Source organism: Thermoascus crustaceus, assembly GCF_041956765.1.
Source record: "Thermoascus crustaceus strain CBS 181.67 unplaced genomic scaffold VTN00scaffold_2, whole genome shotgun sequence".
In the NCBI taxonomy this organism is placed as follows: Eukaryota; Fungi; Ascomycota; class Eurotiomycetes; order Eurotiales; family Thermoascaceae; genus Thermoascus; species Thermoascus crustaceus.
Genome location: NW_027192528.1, coordinates 95,555 through 109,778, shown reverse-complemented (window position 1 = coordinate 109,778; position 14,224 = coordinate 95,555). Strand labels below are relative to the sequence as shown.

The 14,224-nt window shown below is 48.2% G+C and overlaps 5 protein-coding genes across 5 annotated transcripts; 3 read left to right on the top strand and 2 right to left on the bottom strand.

Annotated features, from left to right (window-relative positions):
• Positions 1 to 872: 872 nt before the first annotated feature.
• Positions 873 to 1,325, top strand: VTN00DRAFT_3538 (uncharacterized protein; the record flags this gene model as incomplete). Its single annotated transcript, XM_069429866.1, has 1 exon — positions 873 to 1,325. One exon carries the CDS (start codon positions 873 to 875, stop codon positions 1,323 to 1,325), a length of 453 nt encoding a protein of 150 aa, XP_069289059.1.
• A 919-nt stretch (positions 1,326 to 2,244) lies between these two features.
• On the top strand, positions 2,245 to 2,650 carry VTN00DRAFT_3537 (uncharacterized protein; the record flags this gene model as incomplete). Its single annotated transcript, XM_069429865.1, has 2 exons — positions 2,245 to 2,260; positions 2,358 to 2,650. The coding sequence occupies 2 exons, from the start codon at positions 2,245 to 2,247 to the stop codon at positions 2,648 to 2,650; spliced, it is 309 nt and encodes a 102-aa protein (XP_069289058.1).
• A 302-nt stretch (positions 2,651 to 2,952) lies between these two features.
• On the bottom strand, positions 2,953 to 6,775 carry VTN00DRAFT_3536 (uncharacterized protein; the record flags this gene model as incomplete). The annotated part of the gene is made up of 4 exons (XM_069429864.1): positions 2,953 to 3,563; positions 3,616 to 5,442; positions 5,493 to 6,099; positions 6,155 to 6,775. 4 exons carry the CDS (start codon positions 6,773 to 6,775, stop codon positions 2,953 to 2,955), a joined length of 3,666 nt encoding a protein of 1,221 aa, XP_069289057.1.
• A 2,720-nt stretch (positions 6,776 to 9,495) lies between these two features.
• On the bottom strand, positions 9,496 to 10,705 carry VTN00DRAFT_3535 (uncharacterized protein; the record flags this gene model as incomplete). Its single annotated transcript, XM_069429863.1, has 4 exons — positions 9,496 to 10,332; positions 10,408 to 10,417; positions 10,522 to 10,530; positions 10,590 to 10,705. 4 exons carry the CDS (start codon positions 10,703 to 10,705, stop codon positions 9,496 to 9,498), a joined length of 972 nt encoding a protein of 323 aa, XP_069289056.1.
• A 742-nt stretch (positions 10,706 to 11,447) lies between these two features.
• On the top strand, positions 11,448 to 13,001 carry VTN00DRAFT_3534 (uncharacterized protein; the record flags this gene model as incomplete). Its single annotated transcript, XM_069429862.1, has 1 exon — positions 11,448 to 13,001. The coding sequence occupies one exon, from the start codon at positions 11,448 to 11,450 to the stop codon at positions 12,999 to 13,001; it is 1,554 nt and encodes a 517-aa protein (XP_069289055.1).
• Positions 13,002 to 14,224: the final 1,223 nt, after the last annotated feature.

Below are 14,224 nucleotides of genomic sequence, written 5' to 3'. Positions count from 1 at the left end.
GGTGAACAGAAGGAGAAAATATCAGACAAAAACTTAGGACAAAGGGGTCTGCCATATATAAACGTGACCTCTCTCTAGGAGTGCATTTTTCGATAGGAATAATTTGGCGGACATGGAATAATAGCCCTGTGATGTCAGAGCTGACATGGATCTCACAATCTACGCACATGTGTATAATGTCCTCTTGAGTAGATAATCCCTGCAAATTATAGTTATAATAAGGACAGAGGGATTTTCGTGTGACGCGTGGCCTCGCCTCCAACCTAGTAAGTAGCTACTTCGCTAATCTACCTAGAAGTTGCTGTAGAGCTATATACTTTACATGTACTGTGAAATCTAAATATACAAATCTCCTCACCTAGGTAGTCAGGCATCTAAAGCAGCATACGCATATTTATTTTGCCACTTAGATGCGTGTGACCATGGCAAGGAAGCAAGCAGTCGTGTAGTCTTGCTTTTGCCTACACCTGGGCCCCTTTGTCCTTGGATCTTCGCAGGAAGGGAGTCGTCCAGCTGAACAGGATACGTGTATACATTTCTGTATGCATATACACGGAGCGCTCATCCCTCATTTTTAATTTAAATCTGCGGCAGATTTCCCCCATCTCTCTCGATCGTGATAATTTACATTTCTATATTTATGAGGAGGAAGCCTTGTGTGGTTTGAACAAAATTTTGCAATAACATTAACACCCTGAAATACACATGATGTGTTGACCAGTTCTCCATCTCAAACGAAACTCGATAGCATTGATCAACATCTCTTCCGGCGCTCTCATCTCTCTAATCTAACAGAAATTCTTGAGGTTCGGGTGGTGATCTCTCAATACTTTCCTACCAGTCCTTATATTGATTACATATTGAAGCTTACCATGGCTACTACTCGAAAGACCAAAAGGCAAAATCAAATGGCCTTCCAGGAAGACGATTTCGATAAGCTGGATACAGGTCCCAAACATGGAGCTGAAATTCGATCTAAACGCCAGAAGCAGCAAAGGCAGTCGACGGACCGTCATCGATCATCATTCTCTCCAGGATCCGACGATGGCTATGTCGACAACTCCACGACCACGAAACCCTTTCCCTTTGAAAGAATCGGCGGTGACGAAACTTCCATGGATGGACCCGTCACGTACGCGCGGGCCATGCGTGGAGAGATCCCGATGAGGCAGAGCATGCAGAATCTCCAAACTGCAGATGAAAAAAGGAACAAGCCTGCCATCTATGACCAACCTGGCGTGAAGTTGACGATAGAGCTTAATCTCGACCTGGAGGTGGAGCTGAAGGCGAGCATCCATGGCGACTTGACCTTGAGTTTGATGTAAGTGCCAGCTGGATTTACATTTCTTGTTTCCTTTAAACAGTCATATGAGCGCGAGGTGTTTAATTATACTGATTAATGGCAGGACTTGACAACGAAATTCCTGTATTGTAACAATGTGACAGTTACGGCTATTTCTCCACACAACGAACAATCCAGCTTGACGTCATGTCCTCGTGGTACAAGTATAGGATAGTGGCTGCCTGGCCTGGATACCCAATGGAGTCTATTTTTCTATTTTTTTTCTCTCGTGTGACATGTATAATAGTATTGTATGATTATTATCAGGTTGTATAGCTTTTCTACATGCGTCATCCAACTCTCAATTGTGCAACCCACTTGTTTCCTAAACGGAATTGCCTATATTTATACCAGTCTTAAAGTTTTTTTTCATTTCCATCATTTATCGCTTCTTACTGCAACTTTATTCTCCGGGTTTCAGGTGGCGGTGACACTTCGTTGCGCGCGTCTGTGAGACTCCCCCGCCGCCACACCCGTCATCGCGCGTAGGGAATTTCACATTGTGAAACATAAATCTTGCTTTCTTGAGGACTTGGGAGATCTCCGTGGGATAATTCTCCCTGTTAAACTTGAGTAGTACACATGTCCATGTCTAGTGGCGGGAAGGGTTATACCAATGACGCTTGAGGCTCGAATGGTGGTTATATTATATTGTTCTCTAAGAAAGGTACCTAATGGCCAAGAGATACTCCGCAAAGAGCAGGATATCGGGGAATATCACGCTGTGATGTAATATGCGTAACATGAGGGGAAAAATATATGGAGAATGTAAAGATAAATAACATCCTACATACTATATCTGTGATTGAACTGCTACGCAGAACCCAAACAATCATTTTCTACTACCAACTCAATAACTATCGAACATATCATCGAACACACTCCTCAACTTGGTATATATCATGACTGACCAAGCCGGTATGTTATCCGGAGTACTAAGTACTTACCCTTTCTTCCTTCCTTCTCAGAATTGCTTTCACAGAGAAGTATCAACCAACTAACTCGTTTCATCCAGACAACCTTCTCTCCAGCGTCAGCGACACCAGCGGCAAGGCCGTCGGAGGCCTCACAAACACCGTTGGTGGCCTCGTCGGCAACGTGGGCAAGACAGTCGGCGACGTAACTTCCGGCCTCGGATCTACGGTCAGCGAGACTACGCAGGGCCTGGGGAATACAACCAGTGGTGTGGGAAAGACTGTTCAAGATAGTACCTCCTCCTCCTCTGGCGCTGCTGGCAATGGTAGTGGTAGTGTCGGTAGACAGGGGCGGAAGCAGACGGCTGAGAATCCGCTTGGTTTGAGTCAGTAATTTAAAATGTCTTTTTTTCCTCCTTTAGCAAGACAAAACCTAAGGGGAGAGAGAAATATTAATTGTAGCGAATTGTATACTGGCTGATGGAATGGATGAGCCTCCTATTGAACATGACGAAGGAGAGAGAAATGTGATATTCAGTCATATTTTATACAACTAATCTAATGCGTTAAGATCGTGTGAGGATATAAGAAAGTCTAGATTGGTATATTATTTGAAAGTCAAACAAAAGAAAATCCTATCTTTTCTCATTTGCATCCAACTTACCAAGAAAGTCAACACCAACCGAAAATGACAATTCACCTCCTCTTAACAACAACGCCAACCTCGTTCCTCGAAACATTACCCGCACTATACACATACTTCTCTTCATCTTCCAAAATCCCATCCTGCTTGAACTCATAAGTATCAAGCAAAACCTTAACCATCAACTGGATCGCTGCCTGTCCAAACCAGCGCCCAGGGCAAGTATGCGGTCCCTCAAGACCCCAAGAGATATACTGCGGCTCACCAATGGGTGGGTCCGCGGCCAGGAAGCGCTCGTAGTGGTACTTACGCGCGGTGGGGCCCCACGCTTCGGATTGTCGGTGGGTGTAGTATACTGATAGAGTGGCGACTTGACCCTTGGGGAGAGACAGCTCCGGTTGAGAGGCGAGTGGAACTGTTTCGTTGCAGAGGCGGGCGGGTGCGGTGATGGGGCCGCAGAGACGGATCGATTCGAACATGGACGAGCGGAGAAGAGACCATTCCGGGGTTCGGACGAATGTGTCGAGATTGGCGGGTGTGGCGGAGCGGAGAGAGTTCCGGATTGTGGATTGCAGGCCTGGCTCATTGATGATGTCGAGTATTGTGGAGCTGACGGTGGCTTGAAGATTTGTGAGACCGGCCCAGACGACGAAGGCGACGAGATCTGTAGCTGCTGGTTAGTGAGTGATCAAGTGTGGGTTTGGAGAGTAGCTTACCAGCACAGCGCTCGTTGTCGTCTACCGCTTCCATGATGAAGTCCAGGAATACAGGCTGAGTGGCGGGCTGAGACAGAGTACGCCGCTTCTCAATTATAGGCTTGAGGACTTTGCGGATGACCTTCGAGTCCTTGTTAATGCTAACTGCGGCCAGTCCTTGCATAAAGCTTGGTAGCATTGACGAGATTCCCATAGCATTGATGGCGTCGTCGTTGAATTTTAAAAATGTCTCCAGCAACTCCGAGTTGTCGTAGCCATCGGGGCCGACGATACATCGAGACACGACGAAGGTAATGTAGCGAGAGAAATAATCATTTAAACCTTCATGACGCTGAGGTGCTCCCTGGGACAATGGGTTTCTAGTCAAAAACAATTTGGCCGCCTCTTGAATAACCGGACCAAAAGCGGCAACTGTCTGAGGATCTCCGAAGTGGCTTCGGATGAGCTTAGTGTGAATATCGGATTCAAAATTCTCTTGCTTCGTAATTATCGGAGCGTTTATGGATTTCAAAAAACCATGGAGGCTGAACTTCACTTCCCATGGATTGTCCTCTTTCATCATCTGGAGGTCCTCCGTTCGCGTCAGGACGAAGTGTGTCATCGAAGCCAACTTGATTCCAAACGATCGTGAAGGGGATGAGCCATACTTTTGGAAGCCCTTGAGAAGCAGCAACTTGGGATCCTTTTGAAAAGCGAGAGCTTCACCGATAATTGGCCAGCCGTGCATGACGGGAGGGAAGCGCGCATCCTTCAGACTTTTAATAATAAAAATGCCAGCAACTAGGGCAGCGGCTGTTGCGATGAGCTCTACCTTGTGTTGACGCACCAACGCCAAGACCAATTCGACACCAGTCAACGAAAGATTATTGACATCCAGCCCCTGCTCCGGCAAGGCGCAAAGAACGGGATTGGTCTCGGGATCGGCAGGGAAAAGAGGGTGGTGTTGAATACACTTGATCTCAGAATTCTCTGTGATCAATCTCCAGAGCAAGTTGGTGCCGTGGGCTTGGAGGTCGAGCTCAGTGAGCCAGAACTCGTCATAGATGCGGAAGTTGGGAAAGTTTTCCTTGTTCAACGGTTTCCAGAGGAGCTCTTCCAATGCATTACTAGGGTGGCAGTCCCACGGCTTGTCGACGAGCAAGCAGCGCATCATGGCAAAGCCAATGGAGAACCTGTCTGAGTTGCCCATTCCAAACAGACTGAACAAGCTGATGATCAGAGCAGACTTAGGAACGGTAGTTCCAGGGAACATTTCCTCGTCAAGCTGGATACCGACAACGAGGTCAACGTCGTCAGGTGTCTTGTAAAGCCTCTTCAGGTGTCCAACCATTTCTGGGTCACTCGAGAAGTCCTCAAATCTGTTGCGGATAGGGACTTCGACCTTGGGATCAGCCTTGTTGTAGGCGCGAAAGTAATTGTTGAACGTTGGTAGACCCTGCTCTCGCTCATGGACAATACTCCATGTAACAATATCGAACGGCTTGCCACGGTATTTGCCAGCAGTTCGGAAGTTCTCGTCAACTCCGCTCTTGAAGTTGGGAATGGTGGAAGCGACCATGCCACGCAAGACGTTCTCTAAGCCAGCGTTGATAAAACCAGTCGAATTGAAACCAGTGTCGAAAAGGTCCTGCTCCCAGAGTGTGTTGTTGTTGGCGTCCTTGATAGGGAAGTCTGATATGATGAATTCATGGAAACGATAGACCACAGCCATCTCAGCAGATACCACCATCGGCTTGTTGTCTTTGGTGACCAGCGGCCATGGGTACGTATTCGCGGGGTTGATCCTCAGGGCAGTTTCGCCATACATTTGACGGTAAAGAGGGAAGCCTATCCAAAAGTTAAATTCTGATTTTCGCCGATGTGGATGGCCTACTCACCATCGTCTCTGGGCCAGGGCATCTTGTCCGTCCAGTAAGCCATCTGGTAGGAATTCGCAATCAGGGCGTACTTGGCAGACATCACAAGCCTGGCAGTCTGGTACAGCCTCTCATCGTCATATTCAGGGTGCTGCTTAGCAAGGATGTCACACAGACGGTTATGTTCTCTGAGCATGAGAGTGTGAACTCCCAGCATCATCCAGTCTTCGTTGGTTCGAGCGTCACCACCAGCGAAGAGATCCTTTTTGTCCACGCCCGGGCGCGTGTTAATAGGTACGCCCATAGAGTTGTACGGCAAATAAGAAGCTTTTGAATTGGTTCCACGTGCTTTCACCTCTTGTGTGATCAGCTTGCCACCCTTGAATGAGCGAAGCTTGTCAGCGACTTCCTTAGTGCTTCCGTAGAGAGAGGATATATCGAGCCAGGTGGTTGCCATATTGACATTCTCTCGGGGGTTTTCTTTCGAGGTGCCAGTTCCAGGAACAGCGGCTGTACGCCATACTCGCAGAGTTGTGTTCTTGTAAAAATCTTTTTCGTCCTCGGGCATTGGAACGTCGATAAACTCAGTCGTCGAGTCTTGGCTATAGGTAACATCGTGCATGATGAACTGATAAACAGGTTAGATGGGTCCTGAATCATACTCGTTCTGAATGGCTACTTACTTCAATCAATCCCAGAAGCAGGGGCGTGTGCTCGTAATAGAGTCTCTTCTTCCTCTTGAAGATCAGATTGCTGATCTCACGAGGATTGGGGCCCTCGCGCGGCTTTGAAATGCCATCAGCATAATAATGCTGGCCATAGTCCCGGGACTTTCCCATTCCAACAGCGCCTATATTCGAATGGTCCTTCTCCAACCAATTGCATGAACCATCGTAGGTTCGATACCACCAATTGGTCCTGTTCTCCGTACACTTGCGCTCCAGGGAGTATCCAAGGTGAGTGAACAGCTGAGCAGCTTCATCTTGAGAAGAACTGGGGACCACCGCTCCTACCTCCAGAGGCGGCGCAGTGACATTGGAAGGAACATCGAGATGGTCAAAAAGATCAGATATCGAAGAAACTTTTTTGGAAGCATAGTCCAGAAACGTCTTTTGTAACGCGCCTGTGGGGTCATTCTTCACGATACCACGAAACCACTCGATGAAGTGGTTCTCAGGGTCCGCCCCGAATTTTTGGTCTGTCCCTTTGCCGTCGTCTCTGTGGTAACGGTTGTATGGCCATTTCTCAGCCGATGTGAGGGAGGAGGCGAGCAGAAGGCCTGCTACTAAAGCTCTGGCCCACATGGTGACCATATGCACCAGATCCTGAAATAAAGATGGACGATGGTCTAAAAAGAAAGGTCAGATTGTCAGAGAACAGCGCCTTTTAAGTAGCAGGTCATCAGAATTATGACGTCGCTGATAACTTTTCTGATCCTCGTGCCATGCCTAGCACTGCCCTTCAGCTCAGCTATCATGACCTCTGGGGCAAAAAGAACAACAAATGATATAGAAATTATTTTTCTCATGCTGACGATTGGTCTTGGGTTTCCGCTCGCAATGCCGGTAAGGCTGATCTCCCTAATTTGCCGGGGTAAGAATGAACCTGAACTCTGACATGAGCACTAAAAATGAACACGAGGAGAGATAGGGCGGACCTACTTCTTCACGTCAGCTCTTCCTTGGCCCTATGTACAGCCAGGTACCAGGGTAGTTGAGAGCGATTGTAAAAAGTATACAATAGTCCAAAAGGAGACGTTTGGATTCTGTATCCTCCAGGTTGGTGTTCTGCATGCTATATAAATAAATCTTTAGTGCGCGATCCCACCTTCGGCCGCAGGCGACAAAGTGACGGACAGAGCGAAGGCAAGAGCCATTATCCTCTTTGATTCCTTCATCCTTGCCCTCTGAAAAACCGCTATCCAACATGATGCGTCAGGCTGCTATCGAAAGCATGCCAACCTTTGGGCTACTTCTGTCCCTGCTGCAGCAGTAGTGGTTGCCGCCATCAGCTTCAGCCTCATCCTATCTGACGTCGTCCCTAGTATGGGGGGTGAGAGAATGCGGCTCTCCCGAATCCGTTGGCCAGGCTTGGGACGAGCCCTTTGCTTTTTCTCAGCCTCCTTCACCGATTATTTCTTGATAAATTTCCGTTCTGCCTTCATGGCATCACTGCTATCCTTTATCGCAGTCTTGCTGATGCTGTCGTATGTCGAAGCGAGGCGAGGGAACTGAGCCGAGTCATCAAGACACTAATCGTCACTTGCATATTAGTCAACAGTGTCAGTTACGCAATTGTAGTTCCTGGTGTTCTCGCCACGATCAAGAAGCGCGAAGATGGGCCCAGAAAGCGGAAGCCAGGTCCAGAGCGAGAGAAAAACAATCAACCTGATAGTCCAGCGTGCACCGACCCTGTCTCTGTTATGCCGGAAGATAGAGTGATAGGCACATCTGGAGCAAACAAGAATACCATTCCGGTGTCCGTTGCCCCTAGCTTATGATTGTTGGCATGTAGAATCTGTTGCCCATGTTCGTCTAGTTTTTACGAGTCAGGTTGTTAAAGCCATCCCTTGCTCAGATAGACACTCCCCGAGCCCATCCGATTATAAGAGTCAAACAGACATCTCCGGTACGGTGTTACGCTGTTCCAGTGGATGTATCATTTCTCAGTCACGTTTATCTTATTAACTATCTACACCCTTGTCAAGGAGCCCGGAAGAGGTCTGCCTGCCTTCACCAGCCTCGAGGTGGATGGTCTGCAATATCACTGGTATAGCGGTACTCACACAATAGCGGATTAACCAGCAGAAGTACGTTTCTGGTTGCATTCACTGCATTGATATATCCCACCGTCGCTGCAGATCACGTTGGCTTGGTGTCAGGCTGGATTCTGTCGATAACGCGTTTCGTAAGGCGGGGGACAACTCCGGAGGCCAGACCGCTATTTCAGGAATCATGATAAAAGCCATCGATCTATGATCTATATAGCCGCTCTGAATGGATCCGAATAGCAATTTGGTTTACTACAATTGGACCTTTCATGACATGACGTTTGTGCATGCAGTCGTGCTTTGACCCTTTGATGTGTCAGCCTTCTTATGCTGACATTTACTAGTCCGCCTAAATCTGAGGGTCGAGCAAAAACTAGTTTCCGGAGATGATCAAGCAGTCGTCGCAGGTCCTGAGATCATGTGCGAGAAATAAGCAAAACTCCAGCAGGGTGTTGCCTCGACTTATCGCTGACAGTGTTGAATCGGGTACCAAGGGTTTTCAATTGGGGGCCGAATTCTATCATGCAGTCAAAAGCCTTTCTTATCTTTTCTTTTTTCTTTCTTTCTCTCTTATTATTTTTATTATTTTTTATTATGTTTTTGTTTTTTTTTACAGGGATAATCTCGTGAACTCCCGCTAAATAACTTTCCAACTCAACATTACTCGGAACATATTGTGCAGTACATGCCGGCCTAATAATGACTGTGACGTAAAGATAGCGCTGCTGAGAGGCAACGTTATATCCTACAATCCAAAATCTCACACCGATCTACGTTACTAAGGCAAGGAATAATCCACCGCTGAGTCATCCCCCCCCCCAAACTGGCATATTTAGCCACAGTATCTCCAAAAAAAAGAGAGGGAGAGGCGGGAGAAAGGAAGAAAGAAAGAAACTCCGGAAATAGCCTCATCTGACCAATGTAACTAATTTAGTAATACGCACAGAAAAAAAAATTCCTAATTGCTCCAGTATCCTTCTTATCCGTCTACCCGCCCCATATCTCTTGTTTCGTTTCATTTCCTTCCGCTGCGGGGTATAAAATCCCTGTAGAGACGTGTTTAGGCAGTATCCCGTTTAAGCGTTTAGGAAGGGGTCAGTATAGGCTCCGAGGTAGAGGCGGAGATCGCCTCATTCTACAAGTTGTCTATTCGTATCACTTTAATAAATAAAGTAGGTTTCTACTGCCGTTCCCTTGTCCAGACAACATAGATGGCCATACAATCGATATAATCCAGTGCGCATTTCAAGATTTTTAGTTAAAAAATATACCCTGCTTCTTTTCCATCCACTCCAGCATGGCGCGAACTGTCTCTTCGGGATTCTCTTCAGGAAACATGTGTCCTGCGCCATCTCCTATCTCGACTACCTCGAGGAGACACTTTTCATCGCCACCAGCCACCCATTCTGTCCAGGTACGCGACATGTCAAATCTCTTTCCCAGACCCGCAGAGTGCAGGATGAGCGTAGGAATCTCCAGCTTGCGGCCAGTGTCCTGGTCCCTTTTCTGTGCGTCCACATCTACCGTCGCTCCCGCTTCGTAGTCTAGACATGCAGCCCGGATGACAGACTCCTGCTTGAACGAGTTCTCATACACTTCCATCGCCCCGTCGCTCGTTAGGTTCTCCAAGCCTCGTGCGCTAGCGCTGCCCCGCCAACGATCAAATAGCCGCCGGATGAACAGGTCCCCTCCGACCTGCATGATTAGAGACGTTGCCAGTTCCACATTTGCCAGCAATGGCCAGTGGAAGAACCCGGCTGCTTCAGCTGGATTTGCCATTCCATGCCATTGCACTGTAGTTGGTACAATATCCATGAGAACCGTGCCCATGACGGTGAAGGCGTCGCTGTGCTGCTGGGCGTCGACGGCCAGGCGGTGGCAGATCCGCGCGCCGCGGTCATGGCCCACTAGAACGATGCGTGGTTTTGCTTTGCTGTCACCATTCTTAGAACTGCATAGGTCGCGTAATGCAGACAGGACGGCTGTTCCCACAGTCGCTTTATCGTGCAAGGTCTGGGATGGCGTGCTGTTGCCGTAGCCTGGGATGTCGGGGACGAAGAGGGGTATGGTTTCTGGCAGAAGCTTTATCACCTATGTTTAATTATCACCATTAGTTCGACACGTCTTCTGACTGCTGGTCGCGTCTTTCACAGCCATCGCACATACATGACGCCACCTAGGTAAGCCACGTAAGAAATAAAATTAGCAGATTTCACGGTTGCCGGAGTTAAACGCCATATTTATATATGCACAATTAAATATCTAGAATGGACCACGAACATGAAGTTTCTAACCCAAACACTGTCAGTAAAGGTAATGAGGATGTACAGGAATAGGTCATGCCTCACGTCTGCGGATATCCATGAATTAAAACCAGCACACGCCCATCGCCTGGATCGTTGAGGCCCCTACTGTAGCCACGGACTGTGGAGCCACATTCGGTCGCGATGGAGAAGGGCTCCATGTGGAGGTGGGGTAGAACGGATCCAAGAGAAGCCATTCTATCTTATGGACTCAGTAGACTCAGTATATACCTATAACGGCGACACAAAAAAAGAAGTCTGATGGGGATGTTCGTGTATCGGCGCGGCGTATAGGAACCAGAGACAAAATCTCAATACACTCACTGACTTGTATCTTCCCGTTTTAGCAGTCCGCGTCCAATCGATCATAACCTCGGCAGAGGAGACATGACAAATCAAATCCAGGAACTAACCTATAAGTTCGAGTCGCATATATGCAACTAGCCGATAGTTGTTAGTTGTTTTCCACTCAAGTTTTGCCTTAACGATAGGATACTACAGTGCCTGGTTGCCATATCTTTCGACACCCCCTCCCCTGCTATCTACTGTCTTGGTGGATTGCTGTTGGAATAACCACATGGTTTTGAAGTCATTGAAGGGCACCCAGACACTATGATAGGTCATAGACCCTGGGCAAAGCCAGCTCGGACCGCAATATAGCAAAAGCGGCAGGGTGGGTGGCTTGGACAGGGGAGAGGGGGTGCCGACCCATATGGCGTAGTACTGTATTCTCAGCGGCAGCCAGGCCAGGCAGGGTCACAATAAGACTGCCTTCTCTGTCACCTGATGCGGCTATGCTACGAAGGACCAGCCTCATCCCATTTGAAATAAATGGGACAGCACATCAGCCGTCAATGCTTTATGGTTCTATAATTCAGATTCATTTCACGCTGCCACTGGTGCATGATGGATTTGACCCCGATTAGCTGTCGTCCGCCTAGATTTGCACGAAAGTACGGCCCCTCTTTCCAAAGTTTCGACAATGTCGACATAGCAAGCCTGTGCTATCGAGAGATCGGGAAAGTTAAGGTCGACTGTCGATTCCGCCTGTCAAAATCCCAGTGGGGTGTCCTAGGCGACAGAAGGAACCCAGCCGGAATTATCTATATGGATCTCAGTTTCGATCAGCCCAAGGACTGCAAGCTGACGAGCGCAACAGTCCTAGTAACCCTAGAGGAACAAGAAGAGGAATTCTTCATTCCTAGAAATAGGAAAAGTGTCCATGTCTATAGCCCCCCGAGCTTTGGACCAGGCTCCCTTCAAGTCACAGACCACTATGGACCAAAACACCTCAGCGGCGAACCAACGTTCATGCCGTTGAAGAAGACTTACAATATGACACCTGAACTGAACATGTTTGGTACCGGTGGTGGTGGTGTTGGCGTGAGCAGAGAGAAGCAGATCATTTACACGAGTAGGTGGACATTCACGGGGCAATTGCAGCCGGGGAAAGAAAAACGTCTGTTCGGCTATAGAGGGACGGCATATAGGACTCTAAAGTGGGAGTTAACGGAAAATGACCTTGACTCTCAGTCCCTACACAGCAAAACAATCCACACAGGTTTTGCGTTTGAACACGACATGAAACCTTTCCTTCTGCGAGTGGAGATAGCGGGGAAGCTACAGAAGATTACAGACCGCTTGAAGGAAAAAGTGAAGAGGAACTTCAAGTTTCCTCCGGATCTCAAAGAAGACCAGGGCACTTCTCTAAGTTTGGTTCTTATTGATCGGGAAGATCGGTTCACGCGCAGGCTCGATTCATTGGCGCAGAGCCTACCGCACGAAATGGAGCTGGAAAATTTCAAGGCGCTTCCAGTAGAGATACCGGACTCTCTACCAGCAGTGTTCCGAGAGGCAGGCATGACGACGACTGACGACTCACACGAGTCAGTACCAAGGACTTGTTCCGAATGCGGCACTTCGCCAAAGAACCTACTGGCTGCTGACAACACTTCCGCCGTACCAACTGGCAGAATCGACTCTCCTCGGAGGACTTTGTTAGACGCACCGAAGACCGCTTCAAACGATCCAGCTGAACCTACCATCGAAAGCCTGTCAAACGCACTTGAAACCTTCCCTGGTCCATGGGAAACCCGGAAACGTAGAATGAGGGTTTCGTCCACTCCGTTCGCAAAACACCCAGCGAAAAAGACCCAGCAGAGTCAACGGAGAGAGGGGGCTGTGGAGCACTCACCCGAAGAAGTCGAAGTGGTTAATCAGACTATATCTCGATTTTCACAAGTTCCAATGTTTATTCTGCTCGTTCAGCTGCTCGAAGGTCTTCTGAATTTGTTCGCGAAGAAGCCTATCCCAGCCAGGAGGTCTTCTTTAAAAGGTGATACCGAACATATAACGAGAGGAATGATGATACAAGAGGGACCAGAAGACAACGGCACAATATACGGGAAGTGGTCTAGACAGGGAGAAGCGCTTATACCACGTAAAGAGCGCATATAGAAATGAATTGCAGTGTAAAAAGCCATGATGAGCTATTAATTAATCTGTCTGATAGGAACTGAATAAAGTGTCAAATGTCAAAATACTACTATGGTCTAACAAGCTAATTGTACAGTACGTATATGCGCGCCTGTGTAGGATTCTGCGGTCTCAGACCAACCGGAATACTCCCTTCGGCATGAGACCGCCATCCGGTCTCACCTGCACGGATCCGAGGGATTCAGGGATCTCAGTCAAAGCGGGATACTAATTTTTTTATATAAGGGATCAAAGAGTCTCGGATATATGAAATCTGCAGGTATGAGATCAAAGAATCAGCCAAGAGTTCTGGCGCATTCGAGGGCGACGAAAGAAGGGGGATCACATATAAGAATGAGCCTCTTTTTGCTGTCAAGCAGTTTTCCTTTTCTCCTTTCTCACATCTTCTATTTGTAGGCACTAGAACGAATCGAAAGATTCTATTGGTTCTCACGTGCCTGAGTTTATACTCCTTCATCAAATCCTTCAGCTGATTATTATTATTATTATTATTATAATCAAGTTTAACGTCCACACCGAGCCTTCCGGCTATGACAGACCCTGATTCTTGGGCAGAAGCCCCTATTAGTCCCTAATCCCGTCTTTGACCATTCTGAACCTTTTCCTCGCCCCAAGCCGCCTGGTTGCGCAGGGCTTTTGGGCATTTATAAGCCCTCCTTGTTGCCAGTATCAGTGTGGGTGTCACCTGCCTGCTGCAGGCCACCCTCCCCTATTATCCTTCTCCCTCACGTTCTGCCTCCTCTAGGGCCGCCAGCCCCCATTCATCATCCTTCTGTATCCTCTCAGCTGCCCGAGCTGTTTCCCCTAAGGGGCATCCAACCGTCGTGTCTGCTAGGAACTGCAGGATGGCTTTGGTGGCCTTAGGATCTCCTAGTAGCCTTCCCTCTGGGTGACCCTCAGTTGTTGTTGGCAAAGCCACCCTAGCCTTGGTTAGGGCCCTATAGAGGGCCCTTCGCTGCTTCTGCCACTCTCTACATTCAAATAGAAGGTGGTAGACAGACTCCTTTGGGGCCTGGCACCCCTGGCATGCCTCTGAGTCTCGTACCTGGATCTTCTGCAGATAGGTCCCTATAGCTGCGTGACCAGTTTTGAGCTGGTAGTACCGACTGGCAATTTTCTTAGGGGCAGCAGCTGCTACTGGATCCTGTTTCCAGCCTGGCTGGGCCCTATATGCCCTCTGGGTA